The sequence below is a fragment of the Tamandua tetradactyla genome, chromosome 2 (assembly GCF_023851605.1).
Source record: "Tamandua tetradactyla isolate mTamTet1 chromosome 2, mTamTet1.pri, whole genome shotgun sequence".
NCBI lineage: Eukaryota > Metazoa > Chordata > Mammalia > Pilosa > Myrmecophagidae > Tamandua > Tamandua tetradactyla.
This window is the reverse complement of record NC_135328.1, coordinates 31,271,436-31,286,902: the sequence shown is the minus strand read 5'-3', so window position 1 is coordinate 31,286,902 and position 15,467 is coordinate 31,271,436. Positions and strand designations below refer to the sequence as shown.

Below are 15,467 nucleotides of genomic sequence, written 5' to 3'. Positions count from 1 at the left end.
TGAAGTGCCCATTAGATTAAGTATGTACTTGGTGTCCTTAAAGCACTTTTGGTAGAGGCTGCGGCAGTTAAGGGAACACAGGGGACAGATAAAAATTGAGCAAATGAATGGAAGGTGAGGACATGATGTTCTAGTTTGCTAGCTGCCGGAATGCAACACACCAGAAACGGATTGGCTTTTAATAAAAGGGGATTTATTTTGTTAGTTCTTCAGAGGAAAGGCAGCTAACTTTTCACTGAGGTTCTTTCTAACGTGGAAGGCACAGGATGGTCTCTGCTGGTCTTTTCTCCAGGCCCCTGGGTTCCAACAACTTTCCCCGGGGTGACTTCTTTCTGCATCTCCAAAGGCCTGGGCCGAGCTGCGAGTGCTGAGATGAGGAAATGCCGAGCTGCTTAGCTGTGCTACGTTGCAATCTCTCATTTAAGCACCAGCCGATTAAGTCAAACGTCACTCATAGCAGCAGATACGCCTCCTAGCTGACTGCAGATGTAATTAGCAACAGATGAGGTTCACATACCATTGGCTTATGTCCGCAGCAACAAGACTAGGTATGCTCACCTGGCCAAGTTGACAAGTGAATCTAACTAACACATGTCAACTTGGCAACTTCAAGCATCACCTTAAACAGGTGCAAAAACTTCTCTTCTTGCTTTGGGCCTGTGAATCTCAAAACAAGCTATCTGATGCCAATATGCAGAGGAGGATAAACACCAGATTCATAGGGAGAAACTGGAAGGAAAACCTGCAGGCAAACACCATTGGATTTCAAAGTCTGAAAGTCATTTATCCTTCGGCTGTAGAAAGTGGCAATCCCACCCCTTCCAAGGGCCTATGCAGTGGCCGGCCTTTTTCCAAATCAACCTCGGGGAACATCGAGGAGATCACTTCTGGGCTCCACTCTCTCCAGGCATCAGGGCCACCCCTGGGCTCTCTGCCATTTCTGGGCCACACGCTCAACCCCTCCACATGGTGGCAGCCAAGCTCTCCCAGTTTTCCCCAAGGAGCGTCCAAGGTTCGAGGCTGCACAACTCTTCCACTGCAATGAGAGGGGAGACCCATCCTCGCCCTTCAGGGTAAACTCACCCTCTCCATGTATATGGGTGGGTCCACTCTTCTGGCCGAGGTTTCTTGGTTTCAGACCTGAGCTTCCATAGTTCTCACTCTGCAAATTCCAATTTTTTTCCTTTTGTGTCCTCCTTTGTCAAGATTGATAGTAGTTCCATTTACACCAACAGTCTCTTCAAACACTCCAGGACTTCGTCATCAATCTCTTCACAGTTCCTCCAAAGTCTTTCCCTTAGCCATCCAAAACACCGTTCCAACAGGTCTGGTATTTGCAAACCGCAGCAGCACCCCACTTCTGGTACCAAATCTGTTCTAGTTTGCTAGCTGCCGGAATGCAACACACCAGAGACAGATTGGCTTTTAATAAAAGGGGATTTATTTTGTTAATTCTTCAGAGGAAAGGCAGCTAACTTTCCACTGAGGTTCTTTCTTACGGAAGGCACAGGATGGTCTCTGCTGGTCTTCTCTCCAGGCCCCTGGGTTCCAACAACTTTCCCCGGGGTGACTTCTTTCTGCATCTCCAAAGGCCTGGGCTGAGCTCCAAGTGCTAAGATGAGGAATGCTGAGCTGCTTAGCTGTGCTAAGTTGCGATCTCTCATTTAAGCACCAGCCGATTAAGTCAAACGTCACTCATAGCAGCAGACACGCCTCCTAGCCAACTGCAGATGTAACTAGCAACAGATGAGGTTCACATACCATTGGCTTATGTCCGCAGCAACAAGACTAGGTATGCTCACCTGGCCAAGCTGACAACTGAATCTAACTAACACACATGATAACAGTGAATAAACACTATTTTCTCCCAAAACCTGATAGTGAGTGAAAAGGCAAAAGGCAGTAGTGTGATGGAGCAGAAGGGCTTCTCAGTTTAATTTTTAAAGAATACTTGGGTATATATGCTAAAGGGAATGAGCTAGTCAAAGACAGATTAAAGAGAAAAGAAATAAAATAGTTAATGACATGATAGGATCCAGTGTGAAGAGGAGCATGATGGGTTAGGTTCATGTATCAGCTTGGCTATGTTATGATGTCCAGTTGCTTGGTCAAGCAAGCATTGAGGGTATTTAAATCATTAGTCAGCTGATTTCATTTATAGCTGATTACATCTATTATCAACAAACTAGACTGTCTTTAGCAATGAGAGAAGTCTCATTTAATCAGACTTTAAAGGGAGAACTGATTTCAGCAGTCAGGAAAAATTCCTAACTACTTTGGTTAGCCAGCTTAGTTCTCTTGGGGAATTCACTGAAATCTTCTTTCGGAGTTCTTAATTTGCAACTTGCCCTATGGAATTTGGACTTGCCAATCTCCTCTGTCATATATGCCAATTCTATAATAAATCTAGTAACATTTACATATACGTGTATGTATGTATGTATGTATGTATGTATGTATGTATGTATGTATGTATGTATGTATGTATGTATGTATGTATGTATGTATGTATGTATGTATGTATGTATATATCTATCCTGTCAGTTCTGTTTCCTGTTAATATAAGGAGGAAAGGTAGTCTGCCAAGACGAGGTTTGGGGCTTCGGTAGAATGGTGAAGAATCAGAAGAGGTTTTGCCAATAATGGGTAACATGGTGCAATACAGAAACAGAACTATCAGATACTGTAGGCATGGCAGAGATCTGAGACCATGAATGTATAGTTGTATTAATCCACTGGTTTTGTGATTACCCTCTGTAGGGTTTTAAGAGTTGAGAAGCTATAAATTATTCGATAGATTCAGGATAACAGAGTAGACTGACATGAGGGAAGAAAAGGCTGAGATGAAGTGATGAACTGTGGGTTCTGGGCTAGATGAAGAATTAAATGAAGCTAAGAAGTGGCAGGTGGAGGACACTACTGGATAAACAGCCTAAGGCAGTTGTTCTCAACCTTGGCTGCATATGAGAATCCCCAGGGGAATTTAACAAAATATCCTGATGCCTGAACCAATTAAATCAGAATTCCTAGGGGTGAGACCCAGGCAGCAGCTTGTTTTAAAGCATCCAAGGAGACTCAAAGTGCAGTCCAAGTTGAAAACCACTGGTCTAAGAAACATAGATTACAGTGAGTTGGGTGGGGGGGAACCAAGGTGAAAACTCTTAGAAATGTGAGAAGTTATGGGATGGATAGAAGGCATGAAGGCTGTGAAGGAGTATACAAGTTGTGTGAGAATGGGAGAGTTATAAAAGAGAATGACGACCCTGGCTCTCTCAAATGTAATGTAAATGTTGCTAATTATCAGAAGCCAAGATGGAAAACTCCCTATGTTGATACCATATCCTTAGGGAATACCTCCAGTTTCTTTTTAGGCCATCACTGGCAGTGTAGCCTACTAGTTTAAAAGCCTGGGATGGAGGCAGACGGATTTCTACCCCAGTTTCACAGTTTACGAGCTGTGTGTCCTTGGGCAAGGTATTTATTTATCTCAAGTTTTTAAAAAATATGGATGATAGTACTTACCTCATGAGTAGTTGTGAGAAAAAAGGTGAGATTAAGCCATAAAGTAAACACTGAATGAGACCTATTATCATCAGTAATTAAAAAAAAAAAAGCCTGTGAATTTTAAGGGTAAGATTTTCCACCTAATGCAACATCTTTGAATCTAGACGAACTGCATAGTTAAGAGTTCTGAAGATGCCAAACATTAATGGCTTACCAAAATGGAAGGACTGGAAACTCATTGTTTTTAAAAGGTTTGTTCATATATATTTAGGTTAAAATTATATCCACTGTGATGCAAATGTTCTAAAAAATGATCGTGGTGATGAATACACACTACTATGTGATGATATTGCAAACCATTCATTAACTGTATATCACGTATAGATTGTTTGCATGTTAATAACATCCGTGTTTGTATGTTGTTTTGGTTTGTCAATTAAAAATAAATAGATAAAATTTGAAAAAAAAAATTATATCCACAGTTAAATTTACACTCAGTGTTTAAAAACACATTTAAATGGGCAGGCCAAGGTGGCTCAGCAGGCAAGAATGCTTGCCTGCCATGCCAGAGGACCTGGGTTCGATTCCTGGTGCCTGCCTATGTAAAAACAAAAAAACATAATTAAAGCTCTATGGAGTTTTAAAGCTGTAAAAATGACACAAATATGAGAGTGAAGAACATTAAATATCACAAATTATTATCCATTAAAAATGGTCTGTTCTGGGTGGGCCACAGAGGCTCAGTGGTAGAGTTCTCACCTGCCATGCTGGAGACCCAGGTTCAATTCCCGGTGCCTGCCCATGCAAAAAAAAATGATCTGTTCATTGTGGAAGAGTTTGGCAGTTCCTCAGAAAGCTAAGCACAGAATTACCATGTGACCTGGCAATCCCACTATTAGATATATACCAAGAATTAAAAGCAGGGACTTGAACAGATACTTTCATACTGATGTTCACAGCAGCATTATTCACCACAGCCAAAAGATGGAAGTAACCCAAGTGTCTACGAACTGATGAACAGATAAAATGTGCTGTAAATATTCATACAATGGAATATTGTTCAGGCATAAAAAGGAACATAATCCCGACGCATGCTACAAAATGGATCAACACATTGAACACATTATGCTGAGTGAAATAAGCCAGAACCAAAAGGACAAATATTGTATATCTCACTGATATGAACTAATAATACACAAACTCATAGAGTTAGAATCTAGAATACAGATTACCAGGGGATGGGTCGGGGGTAAAAATGGGGAGTTAATGCTTAATTTGTACATAATTTCTATTAGGGTGACTGTAAAGTTTTGGAAATGGATGGTGGTGTCGGTAGTTCATTATTGTGAGTGTAATAAATAGCACTGGATTTTATATGTGAAAGTGGTTAAAAGGGAAAATTTTAGGCTGTATATATGTTACTAGAATAAAAGGTAAAAGACAAAACATAGATCTGTATAACACAGTGAGTCTTATTATAAATGATGGACTATAATTTATGGTACAAGTATACGAATGTTCTTTCATGAATTATAACAAATGTACAACACTAATACAAGGTGTCAATAATAGGGTGATATATGGGGAAAAAACACACTTAATGTAAACTATGAAAAAAAGGGCCTGTTACCTTTTTAGTCCAGCTCTCCTTTTTAAACTATTAGAGGGGTCTTCAGTTGGGCAGCGAGGCAGTTCCAGCTGCACAGTCCTGCCTTCTTTTAATTCCTCTATCCTCAGAGCCTGACTCAAGAGGCTGGACCATGGCTCAGCAGGCTCCAGAAGAGGAAAAGGTACCACCCACAGGGCTGTGAGGCTGGGGCAGAATCCGGTCATTTTTCACCATGCAGGATGCAATGTACAAAGTAACCACTGGTTACTATATAATTCCAAGCAATACCCACTGCTAGTGTGAAGATGTTTTGAGAGAGTCCAGAAAAGATACTGTTTTAATAACTGTTATATCTCCCTGCCAGGCACAGTCTCTAGAGAAGAGGCCACAAGTCAGCGCTCCTACCCACTCCAGGTTGGAGAGAGATCCCTCAGCCCAATCGTAACACCTACGCAGTTCCTGAGGCATGTTCCAGGCATCAGGATCAATTATAATTTAGGATTTTAACAGTAGTTTTATTTCACTTGAAACAGAAATCTCCCCTCCTAACATGTAAGTCCATTTGCTTTCCAGAAATCTGATCTCATAACATTTTTAGGAAGGTAGTTGGCATAAAATTAATGGATTTCCTATATGACTAGTCAATGGCTTGATCTGAAAGAATAAAATGAAGCTAAATCTTATGTGAGCAATTTTGGGGAGATGCATAATAAATATTCAATACACATATGATTTTCCTGAGGAATGATTGTTAAAACTAAATTTTAGACAGGGAGCTAGAGTCACTATTAAAAAAAAATCACACTTATTAAATTAAGGCACCCTGACTCTCAAGGGCAAGGAGGGGGAGGTGCTCACAGCCTGCTGCCACCTGGCTGTACCTGCCAGCAAAGGGAACAGTGAACAGGAGTGCACATACCATCTGGGGTGCTTTCTTAGAGTAACTTAAAACCTGCCTATTGTCCAAAAGGTTGTGAAGGATGAATCATGGGCAAAAGAGAGCGGCCTTCAGGGTTCCTGTTTTCCATTGTGAACTAGAAGGCCATCTATTCAGGGAGCACTTCAAAGAACTCCAAGTGATAGTAAGAAAGATTCAGGGTTTCTACTGGATGTTACAGCTGCAGTAGCCTGATGACTCCTAACTCCTCTGCACAAGGGTTTTAAACTTTCGAACTGATGGGATGACATTATTTTACCTTAGTTGGCTTTTATGTCCTAACATCCCACTTTCTAAAATTGTTGCTTGCTTTTTCATCATTTTAGTTCCTTATTTTTCCTTTTAATTTTTTAGCCCTTTCTCTTTCGTTGAACAGTTTTTTATTTTATAGTTCATAACCATTTTCAAACGATTTCCTTTTCTATGCTCTCCACCTCCCAGAAGTGAGAAAGACACACGAATTTCATCAAGCGTTCGAAGGGAAAATATGGCTACTGGAGGGCAAAGTTCACCTTGGTTAACAGCCTTCGATTGTGCTGTTTCTATAGTTCCACTGTGTGACTCCTGGCAGACTATCTGGTAACCCAGCTTATCTGAGTCTAGAAGTTCATCTCCTCTGCTCCATTCTAAAAAGCCTGGCCACCAAGCTTGCCAGTGTTTCATGTAAAATTAAGTTGATGATATGTCAGCATGTTCTGACATTCCTTACTTCATATAATCCATGCCAGCAATTTCCAGTGATTACAGGCTTTGGTTGTTATTAGTTATGATTGGGCTCTGGAAAGCTGTTATTGTGCTTATGATTGGTATATATCATGACTAGTGCTATTTCCATATAGCACACGTCATTTCAAAGACGGCTTTGCATTAAAATGGGCTTTATCACCTACACAAAGCCTACCTCTGGTATAACCTTAAGATTCCCCACAGTGAGTTAGCCTTATAGTAAAACAAATTATTTCCACTGAATAGAAAACGTGGACTCACATACTACAGAATATAGAGGATTCTACCAACATAGAAAACTATTTTAAATAGGGGATCTTTTTTAACAAACTTTTTTTTACTGCATAATATATCTACAAAGCAAAGAAAGAAAAAAGCAATCATTTTCAAAGCATTCTTCCACAAGTAGTTACAGGACAGATCCCAGAGTTTGTCATGGGCTACCATATCATCCTTTCAGATTTTTCCTTCTAGCTGCTCCAGGACACTGGAGGCTAGAAGGAATAAATATTAAATAGGGGATCTTTATTAATTAAAAAAAATAATAAAACAATTCACTAATCCTTTGGTGACAATGAGAGTTAGCCCTAGCATATGGGAAATGGGTAGAGGATGATATTTTGCTGAGAGCAACTAAATAAGACAGTCTCATGTGGGTCCCACAAAATAGTGCTTAAAAAACCCTCAACCATAATATAAACTCAAATTCCACTCTTTTCACATCATGAATAAACTAATGGAAATATCCCTACCCTCTTCTACACAGTGTATAAAGCTACAGAGACAGGCTAGAACATGGAGAGAGGGGAGAGAGAGAAAACAGTGAAGGAGCCCTTGAACAAGGATGGTTAATTAAGGTCAGCAGGCCCTGTGTCCAGTAGATACCCTGCCCCGGGGCTACCCACTGGCAGGAAACACCCAGAGGCAGCTGACCCATCTGGAAGCAAGGGATCCCCACCTGAATGAGTCTCCCAAGATAGGGAGAGAGATAGGGAAGACAGAAATGGAATTGAGCAAAGGTGTCTTGATTAGATATCCTTACCATCCATAGATACCTGAATGGGTCATCTATGGAGAAGGGTAGAACCAAACCCAAATGGACTATCTACCACGGGTACTGTCCTAGAGAGAACGAAGGTTGAGGGAAGTAAGTGAAGGAAGGAAATAAAAGCATATGGTCCCAATGTTATGGGCCTCTCGCCCTCCCTCTTTTTTTACTTGGGAGAGTACCAGAATGCTCCTTTTCTTTGCATGTATACTTAATAAATTTCTTACCTACTCATCCTATTTCTACGGTGCCTTAATCCTTTCTTACAACATAGCTAAGAACCTAGGAAACCAATCTGGTAACACTACCATTTTAAAGTGGAACTAAATGTATAAATTAAACTATTTTGTATATAAAATAAAAGGCTGTGGGTGGAGGACAAGTGGCGGACGCTTATTATGATCTGCATTTGTCAACTGGCTCAGGATAACCCTAGGCTCTGCATTCCCCAAAGGACAGGTCTAAGTGTAAAGATGATTTATTGCAGCGACAAGCTTTCCCTCAGGAAAACCTTTGGGGAAATTTTTCAGATCTAGACCGAACAAAGAATTTGTAGGTAAATATGTTGATACAGCCTAGTTTTCATTTTAACCTGAAAACGGCTAAACATAGTGCGATAAAGATTTCATTTGGCCCAATTAATTTAAGCAAAGTCCATTCCCAATGAAGGAACCCCAAATTCTGGACATCTACCTCAAATCACAATGACCAAATGAGGCTGAACAAATGAATGAGTAAAAAATCCACCATTACTCCTCAATTAAAAAAACTTAAAAGATCATTCACTCAACAAATAATAACTGAGTGCCTATTAGACACTGCAGATAGAGTAGTGACACCAGCTCTACCCTCAAAAGCTTACAACAAAATTATGAAAAGAGGCAACTGAATGGACATTTACAATTTAGATGAATAAATCAAGGCATAATAGAAGGATATAAGAGGGGAAGCCTAACCCAGTAAAGAACTAAAATCTAAAATGACTTAAATGAGCAGGAGATAGTTTAAAAAAATTAAAAAAGGGAAGAAACAAAAAAGGAAGGGAAGGAAAAAATTCTAAAGAAAGTGATACATGGTACATATAGGGGAATGTCATCAGTAATTCACTGTGGCTGAAGAAATAGGTAGAAGGGGATCTAGCTCGGCTCCTGCAGAGCCCTGCATGACTTGTTAAGCAGTCTGCATTTTAACCTGATGGCAAAAAATACAGGATTTCCATATACCACCCCACTACCAACACCTTCCATTGGTGTGGAACATTTGTTACAATTGGTAACAGCACATTTTTATAATTGTCCTATTAACTAAGTTTATGATGTAACTTTTAAGCATACATTCTAAGATTAGGGCTCCACAAGAAAAACAAAGTCAAAGGGGAGCAAGGCTCTAGGGAGAAATACCAGTGAGCAGAAATAGTTTTGACAATTTAGGAAAGAGATACAATGTATTGAACTAATGATGTAAGAACAAGGGAAGATAATGAGTCAACAGAATCATTGCTGAATAGTAAAACTTAATAATAGTTTTCATTTTGCTTGTCAAAGGCATCGCATTATCAGCCAATCCTGTATTTGCTCAGTCTCGGGTTGAAGGAGTTCAATGGCTGAATTGCCTCATTCAGTCCCCAAAAAGTCGGTCCTACAGCAGTGCTCCTGACAAACCAACATTTGATCCAAGTTCAAGTGCATTCTCAGGTCCCAACCCAGACAACAGGATGTCAGTTTACAGTTGGCTAAGTCGCAGAGCACCAATACATTAATGAATTTAAGGTAAAAATCATAACAAAAATAATATTCCAAGTGCTAAAATCTACTATAAAATCACTAGTGTTTGACAACTAGTTTGACAAGTGCTGTATCACAGTTATCCTGTTGCAATGAGTATTTAAATTTCATTCAAAAGCTATGTAGCAGATACAAAATTGGCTATATTAGCAAAATTAGAAATGTCATATTTGCAGAAAGCAGAAATAGCTTGATAAAAAATCTGGGAAAAAGGATCTTTGCTTGACTAGTAGGTAGTTAACATTAATGAATATGGTAAGTATTTCTACTGTTAATTAATAGAAAAGCTAAAACCTATCACTAAACATTGGGCCATTATACAGAGGGAGAAAATTATAACCCTGGGGGTGGGATGGGAGAGAGATAGGGAAGAGAGAAATGGAATTGAGCAAAGGTGTCTTGATTAGATACCCTTATCATCCAACAATATGGCTTCTTTCTTTCTTTTTTTTTTTTTTTTGCATGGGCAGGCACTGGGAATCAAACCTGGGTCTCGGGCATGGCAGGCGAGAACTCTGATCACCCAACAATATGGTTTCTAAGGGCTAAAAAGAAAACAACTGGCTTGAAAATAGGCTCTAATTCCACCAGTTGCAAGTACAAGTTTTTAGAAGCAGGGTATCTATACCTACTTGTATTTACCTCATTCTAAAAAGGATTTGAGGGGGCATCAAACATATTCAGAAACTATATTTCTCAATAAAATACAGAATAGTTAGCATGGTATTTTTACCAAATATTGTTGCCCTGGCTCATTAACCTTGGTTGTCAAAACTTTGAGATACAATTTTGTAATTTAGTAATTAGTAAAATTTTGCAATTTTACCAATCACATGAGAGAGAGAGGAAATAAAAACCTTAGCGCTCTACTTGAAAACAACTCATATAAAACTGGGAATTATCTTTACTTCAATGGGAAAGGATTCAATTCAGATATGTAAATAATTTTGTAAGTGGGACCACAAGACAGGCACCGATAAAAACATAATGAAATTTAATTTACACATAAATTATTTGCTTTATGTTCAGTTACCCATTCCCAAAAAAGTATTCAAAGATTTCTTTATTACCGGACCAGCATCAAAAAAAAAAAAAAAAAGATTCCTTTAGCTAGCAAATCTTTCTAATGTGTATAAAATAGTTGTATTTTCTTTATTCTGTGTCGCGTAAGTTTTCAGACCCATTACTGTCAATAAAAAAGGTAATTTTGTGGGGTACAAGCGAATTAATAAAAAGCCTTTCCACAATATCTCAACTAAGATAAATCCTTATATTATTCTCAAAAACTAAAAGTATTTTAAGAAAACATTGCTATTTATCATTACACACAAAACAAAAACAATTTTGGAGTTGTCTCAAGTCTAAGAGTATGATCACTCCAAGGTGGTTATTCAGAACATTAGGGTACATCAATTCTTTAATTTAATTAAATTTAAGAATCATGACATTATCATTACGTTTATACTGTGGGAAACAGATTATGGTCCCACAGGAAAGAAGACAATTTTCTCTAAATTGAGCAGTAAATTTAACATAATTCCAACCAAAATGCAACAGGATTGCTTAGGATTTTGAAAAAAAAAAAGATATTGAAGTTCATAATAAAAACATGTAAAGAGCCAAAAATTATGCAAAAGAATGAGTAGGGACTTGCCTCACCAGTAATAAATGATAAAACTTCAATTAAGGTAATAAAACTTCCATTAATTGAAACATTGGATACTAGTATAAAACTAATAGATCTATGAAAAAGCATTGGGAGCCTTGAAACATATCCAAGTACAATTACGTCTATAATAAAGATAATATTTCACAATAGTGAAATCATGTCATGATTCTATAAATGATTTTTGGACAAGTAGCTTAATATTTAAATGATACTAAAATTAGATCTAAGGATGTAAGTAAAGTCAAACGCCGGATAAACTAAAGAGCAAGATGTAAAATAAAATAAAATAAAGATAACGCAGGCTAACATACTTTGGGGAACGGTATAGACATAAAAGATTTAAAAATTAATGTCAGAAAATAATTTTTAAAAGCCTTGACTATCTAAAACACACACTTTTCTTCATATTAAATTTACCCACGAAGTTGAAAGACAAAACATAGACTGGCAAAAAAATTGCAACATATGACAGATATCAAACACTCCTCATATAAAAAGAACTTGAAAATCAAAAGACGAAAGCAGCAATAGGTTGCAGAACAGACAAGAGATGACAAGTATGTAATTTACAACTAAATGTGAATACATCTAAACATACGAAAAAATGTTCAACAGAACTAGTTAATTAAAGGAACGAAAATTAAAAATGGAAAACAGAGAAAAAGCCTGATACATGGTGTTAGTTGAGAACCATCACACAGTGTTAGCTAAACTAAATAGTAGCTGAATAGATGTAACTTTTCTATAGGGCAATAAAGTAGCAAAGTGAAAAATGTGCACCACTATGGCCCAACAAACCCTTTAATTAATGTAAACTAAGGAGATCATCTGCCAAAGCTTTATGCATAAGAATTCATCGGCATTTGTAATCTTGATAAACTGGAGACAACCTATCCGACCATCAATAATAAAAGCAATGAAAAATACTAGAGTCTCAAAAGCTAGAATACCATGTATCTATTAAAACTGATGAAGGGTGCACAGGTAGTTCAGCGGTAGAACCATCTCCTTCCATGCGGGAGACCTGGGTTTGATTCCTGGACCATAAACCACAAAAAAATAAATAAATAAATAAAAAGTGCAGCGCTTATACATTTATTGACATGGTAAAATTGCCCTGACATTTGAGCAGGGGCCTTGAGTATACATTTATTGACATGGTAAAATTGCCCTGACATTTGAGCAGGGGCCTTGAGTGTCTTGTTCTTCACTCATTTCCAGTACCTGGAGCAGTGCCTTGCTCAGTAAGCACTTGTTAGATTAATTTTTTTTACATGGGCAGGCACCGGGAATCGAACCCAGGTCCTCTGGCATGGTAGGTGAGCATTCTTGCTTGCTGAGCCACCGTGGCCCGCCCTAGATGAATTTTTAAAGCAGGTTACTGAACGCTAATCATAATATGGTCCCATTTTCTCTCTCTCACAAGCACAGAAAGAAATAAATTGGAAGGACAGTCACATAAATTTATCATTTAGGTGTGGGGCTATGTATGTTTGTGTGTGTGTGTGTGCACATGTGTTTAACTTTAATTCCTCCCTATAAATTCTTTATGTAGGAAGCGCTTTTTACTGTTATGCTTGGAAAAAGGAACAAAAAATTTTTGAGGACTCATACATTTACTATGAACTCCAGAATATCTCCAGTGACTAGTTCACAAATTTCCAAAATTTGGGTCAATAGCTATCCAAATGGCACATCTTCCTCCACCTTCAAAGAAATGCCAGTATTTCTTGAACAATGTAGCATCTTTCTCCTGAACCAGGAAATGTCATGCTCTACTAATACAATGCAAATTTCCAGAAGAAAAAGAAACAAATTTTTTTGCAATAAAAAGGAGAAAAAAAACTTACAATGAGTAATTTCTTACTGTTCTCCCCTCTCCTCTACTGGCACATATGTTATATACTAGTTGGTGATAAAGCTTACTACACACACAGTGGTTCTTTTTTCTTGTTAAAACACCAACTGAATCCATATCTTAATGCGCTCTCTACAATTGTTCTGGAAGGCAGGTTTCATGCTAGAGACATTTAAACCACTGAAATATCCAAGTTGGCCACACACCCTCTGTTGTTATTTAGCTCATCGCTCTGTTTTATTTTACTCATAGGCTTTACCGTTAAATGAAATAACCTTGTTAAATAAAATGTTATTCTGTCTCTCCCTTCAGAATGTAAGCTCCAAGAGGACAGGAATTCCATCCTGTTTACCACTATGTGCCCAGCATAAGAACAATGACGGGCATCTTGTAGGCCTCAAGCAGCATTTGTTTAATAAATAACCAAAAGATGGGCATGGGGCTGGAAAGGGTGGGGATACAAATCTAAACGTGAAACGAAAGAAGATAAGAAATAAAAAGGTACAGCTAATCGGACACAAAGCTCTACGCCAGCTCGGAGCTTTGTTGGACATATTTCAAGGTGGACAGGTGCTTCACACATCTGAGCGCATACTCCTCCAGGAAGAAGGAAATCCACAGGGAGGTCTGCAGGTGGCTGTGTAGTAGCTCCCCCAAAGAGAGAGACAATCATCACCGTAATAGAAATGTGGCCCATGTCGAGAGAAAAAACAATACACCATACATCCTGGCCCAGATGAAAAGCCACCACGATGAATTCCCGACACAGTCCAACCAAGGCAGCGGGCAACCTGCCGCCCTGCACGCAAGGAGAGCAGTCTCCCTTCCCCTGGCCTTGCGGACCCCCGCAGCCCAGGGCCCTCTCACTCGCCGAACACTTTTCCTGCCAAGGACACCCCGCAATCCCAAGCCGGTCGGAGGGGAGACGGAATGGGGGGGTGGGTGGTGGCAGGAAGGAAGTGAGGAGTCTGAGAATTCGCTTTCTCCACCTGAGCCCAGTCCCCTCCAATGCGCAAATCTCCCCCACCCCCACCCCGAGCTCCTCCCGCTGCCCCTCACTCACGTGTAGATGATGGCCATGAAATGCATCAGCCACAGCACCAAGAAAAGGATGAACCCGAAGACGGCCATTCCCTCCAGGGCCAGGTCCAGCAGCGCCATCCCCCGGCCCGCCAGCCCGGCCCGGCCCACTCCGGCCGCCGTCGCCAACAGCGCTCCAGCAAAAGGAGGACAGGGTGGGCGCCCGGCGCGGGGGCGCGAGAGGGCAGAGGAAGGGGCGGAGAGGAAGGAACGGAGAGGGGTGGGGACGGAAGAGGCGGGCAGGGCCTGCGCGCCCCCGCCCGCGGGCTGTCCTCGGCGCGCTCGCGGCTGCGGGCCCTACGGTGGCCAGGCTCCCTGGTCAAAGCGGCCCGGAACCCGCGCTCCGGCTAGTCTCTCCAGACCCTCTAGGCCGCCCGCCGGACCGCGCCCCCCTGCGCCCCCGCTGCTGCCAAGCCACCCTGCCGCCGGGCTCCGGGCCGCGCCGCTTCCCAGCCCTGCTCGGTCGCCGCAGCTCCAAGCACTAGTCGAAACCGGCGACTCGTGCCCGGACTCCCCGGCGCGCCCCTCCCAGACCCCGCCCTCCGGAACCGCGGTGCCTGCCCCCCGAGGGGCGGTGCGCGCCGTGCCTCTCCGTCCCGCGCCCGCGCGCCTGCTGCGTCACCATCGCGAGCGCGCCGGAGGGCGGCTTCTTCTCGACGCTGGCAGCGCTTTTCCCGGGCTCTTCTCTCCTTCCTCCGCCCACCTCGCGGCGCTGGGCTGAGGCGCCCCCGGCAGGCCTCCTGACAGCTTGCACCCGGCCCCCTCGGCGGTGGTGGCTGGACCCTATGTCCGGCTGAGAGGCTGCTATCCCTCTTTCCGGTTCTGCTGCTCTGGGTGCCCCATAAAAGACATGGCTTTCCGGGCACCCGCCCGAGCTTGAGTAGCCACCCGATTTCCAACGTTGAGGCCGCGGCTGCCCCTCTGGTCAAGGCTCGGAGGGGCGTAGGGCCTTCTCCCAGCCACGTCCTTGGGCGCGAGGGTTTCTCACTGCTTTCCTCATTGCTTTTAATGCCGTGGAATCTAGGACCTGAGAGTAAGATAATCTCCACATGCCTCTAAAGCACCTAAAGACAGTGTGTAATATAAAATAAAAATTTTGAAAGTCAAGATGTAAAGAATCAGGTAATATTGAAATCTCTAAGATGTCTAGTATGGTAGTCCACTAACCACATGGGGCTATTGAGTGTTTGAAATGTGGCCAGTCCTAATTGAGATGTAACAAATACACCGGATTTCAAAGATCATTCATTGA

At 41.2% G+C, this 15,467-nt stretch overlaps 1 protein-coding gene across 1 annotated transcript in view; it reads right to left on the bottom strand.

The window, feature by feature from the left end:
- UGCG (UDP-glucose ceramide glucosyltransferase) overlaps positions 1–14,376 on the bottom strand; it is a 43,309-nt gene extending 28,933 nt beyond the window's left edge. The window contains exon 1 of the mRNA XM_077141978.1: positions 14,199–14,376. Coding sequence (XP_076998093.1) covers positions 14,199–14,296 — 98 coding nt within the window. The 5' untranslated portion in view covers positions 14,297–14,376. The remainder of the gene's footprint in view (positions 1–14,198) is intronic.
- Between the last annotated feature and the right edge of the window lie 1,091 nt (positions 14,377–15,467).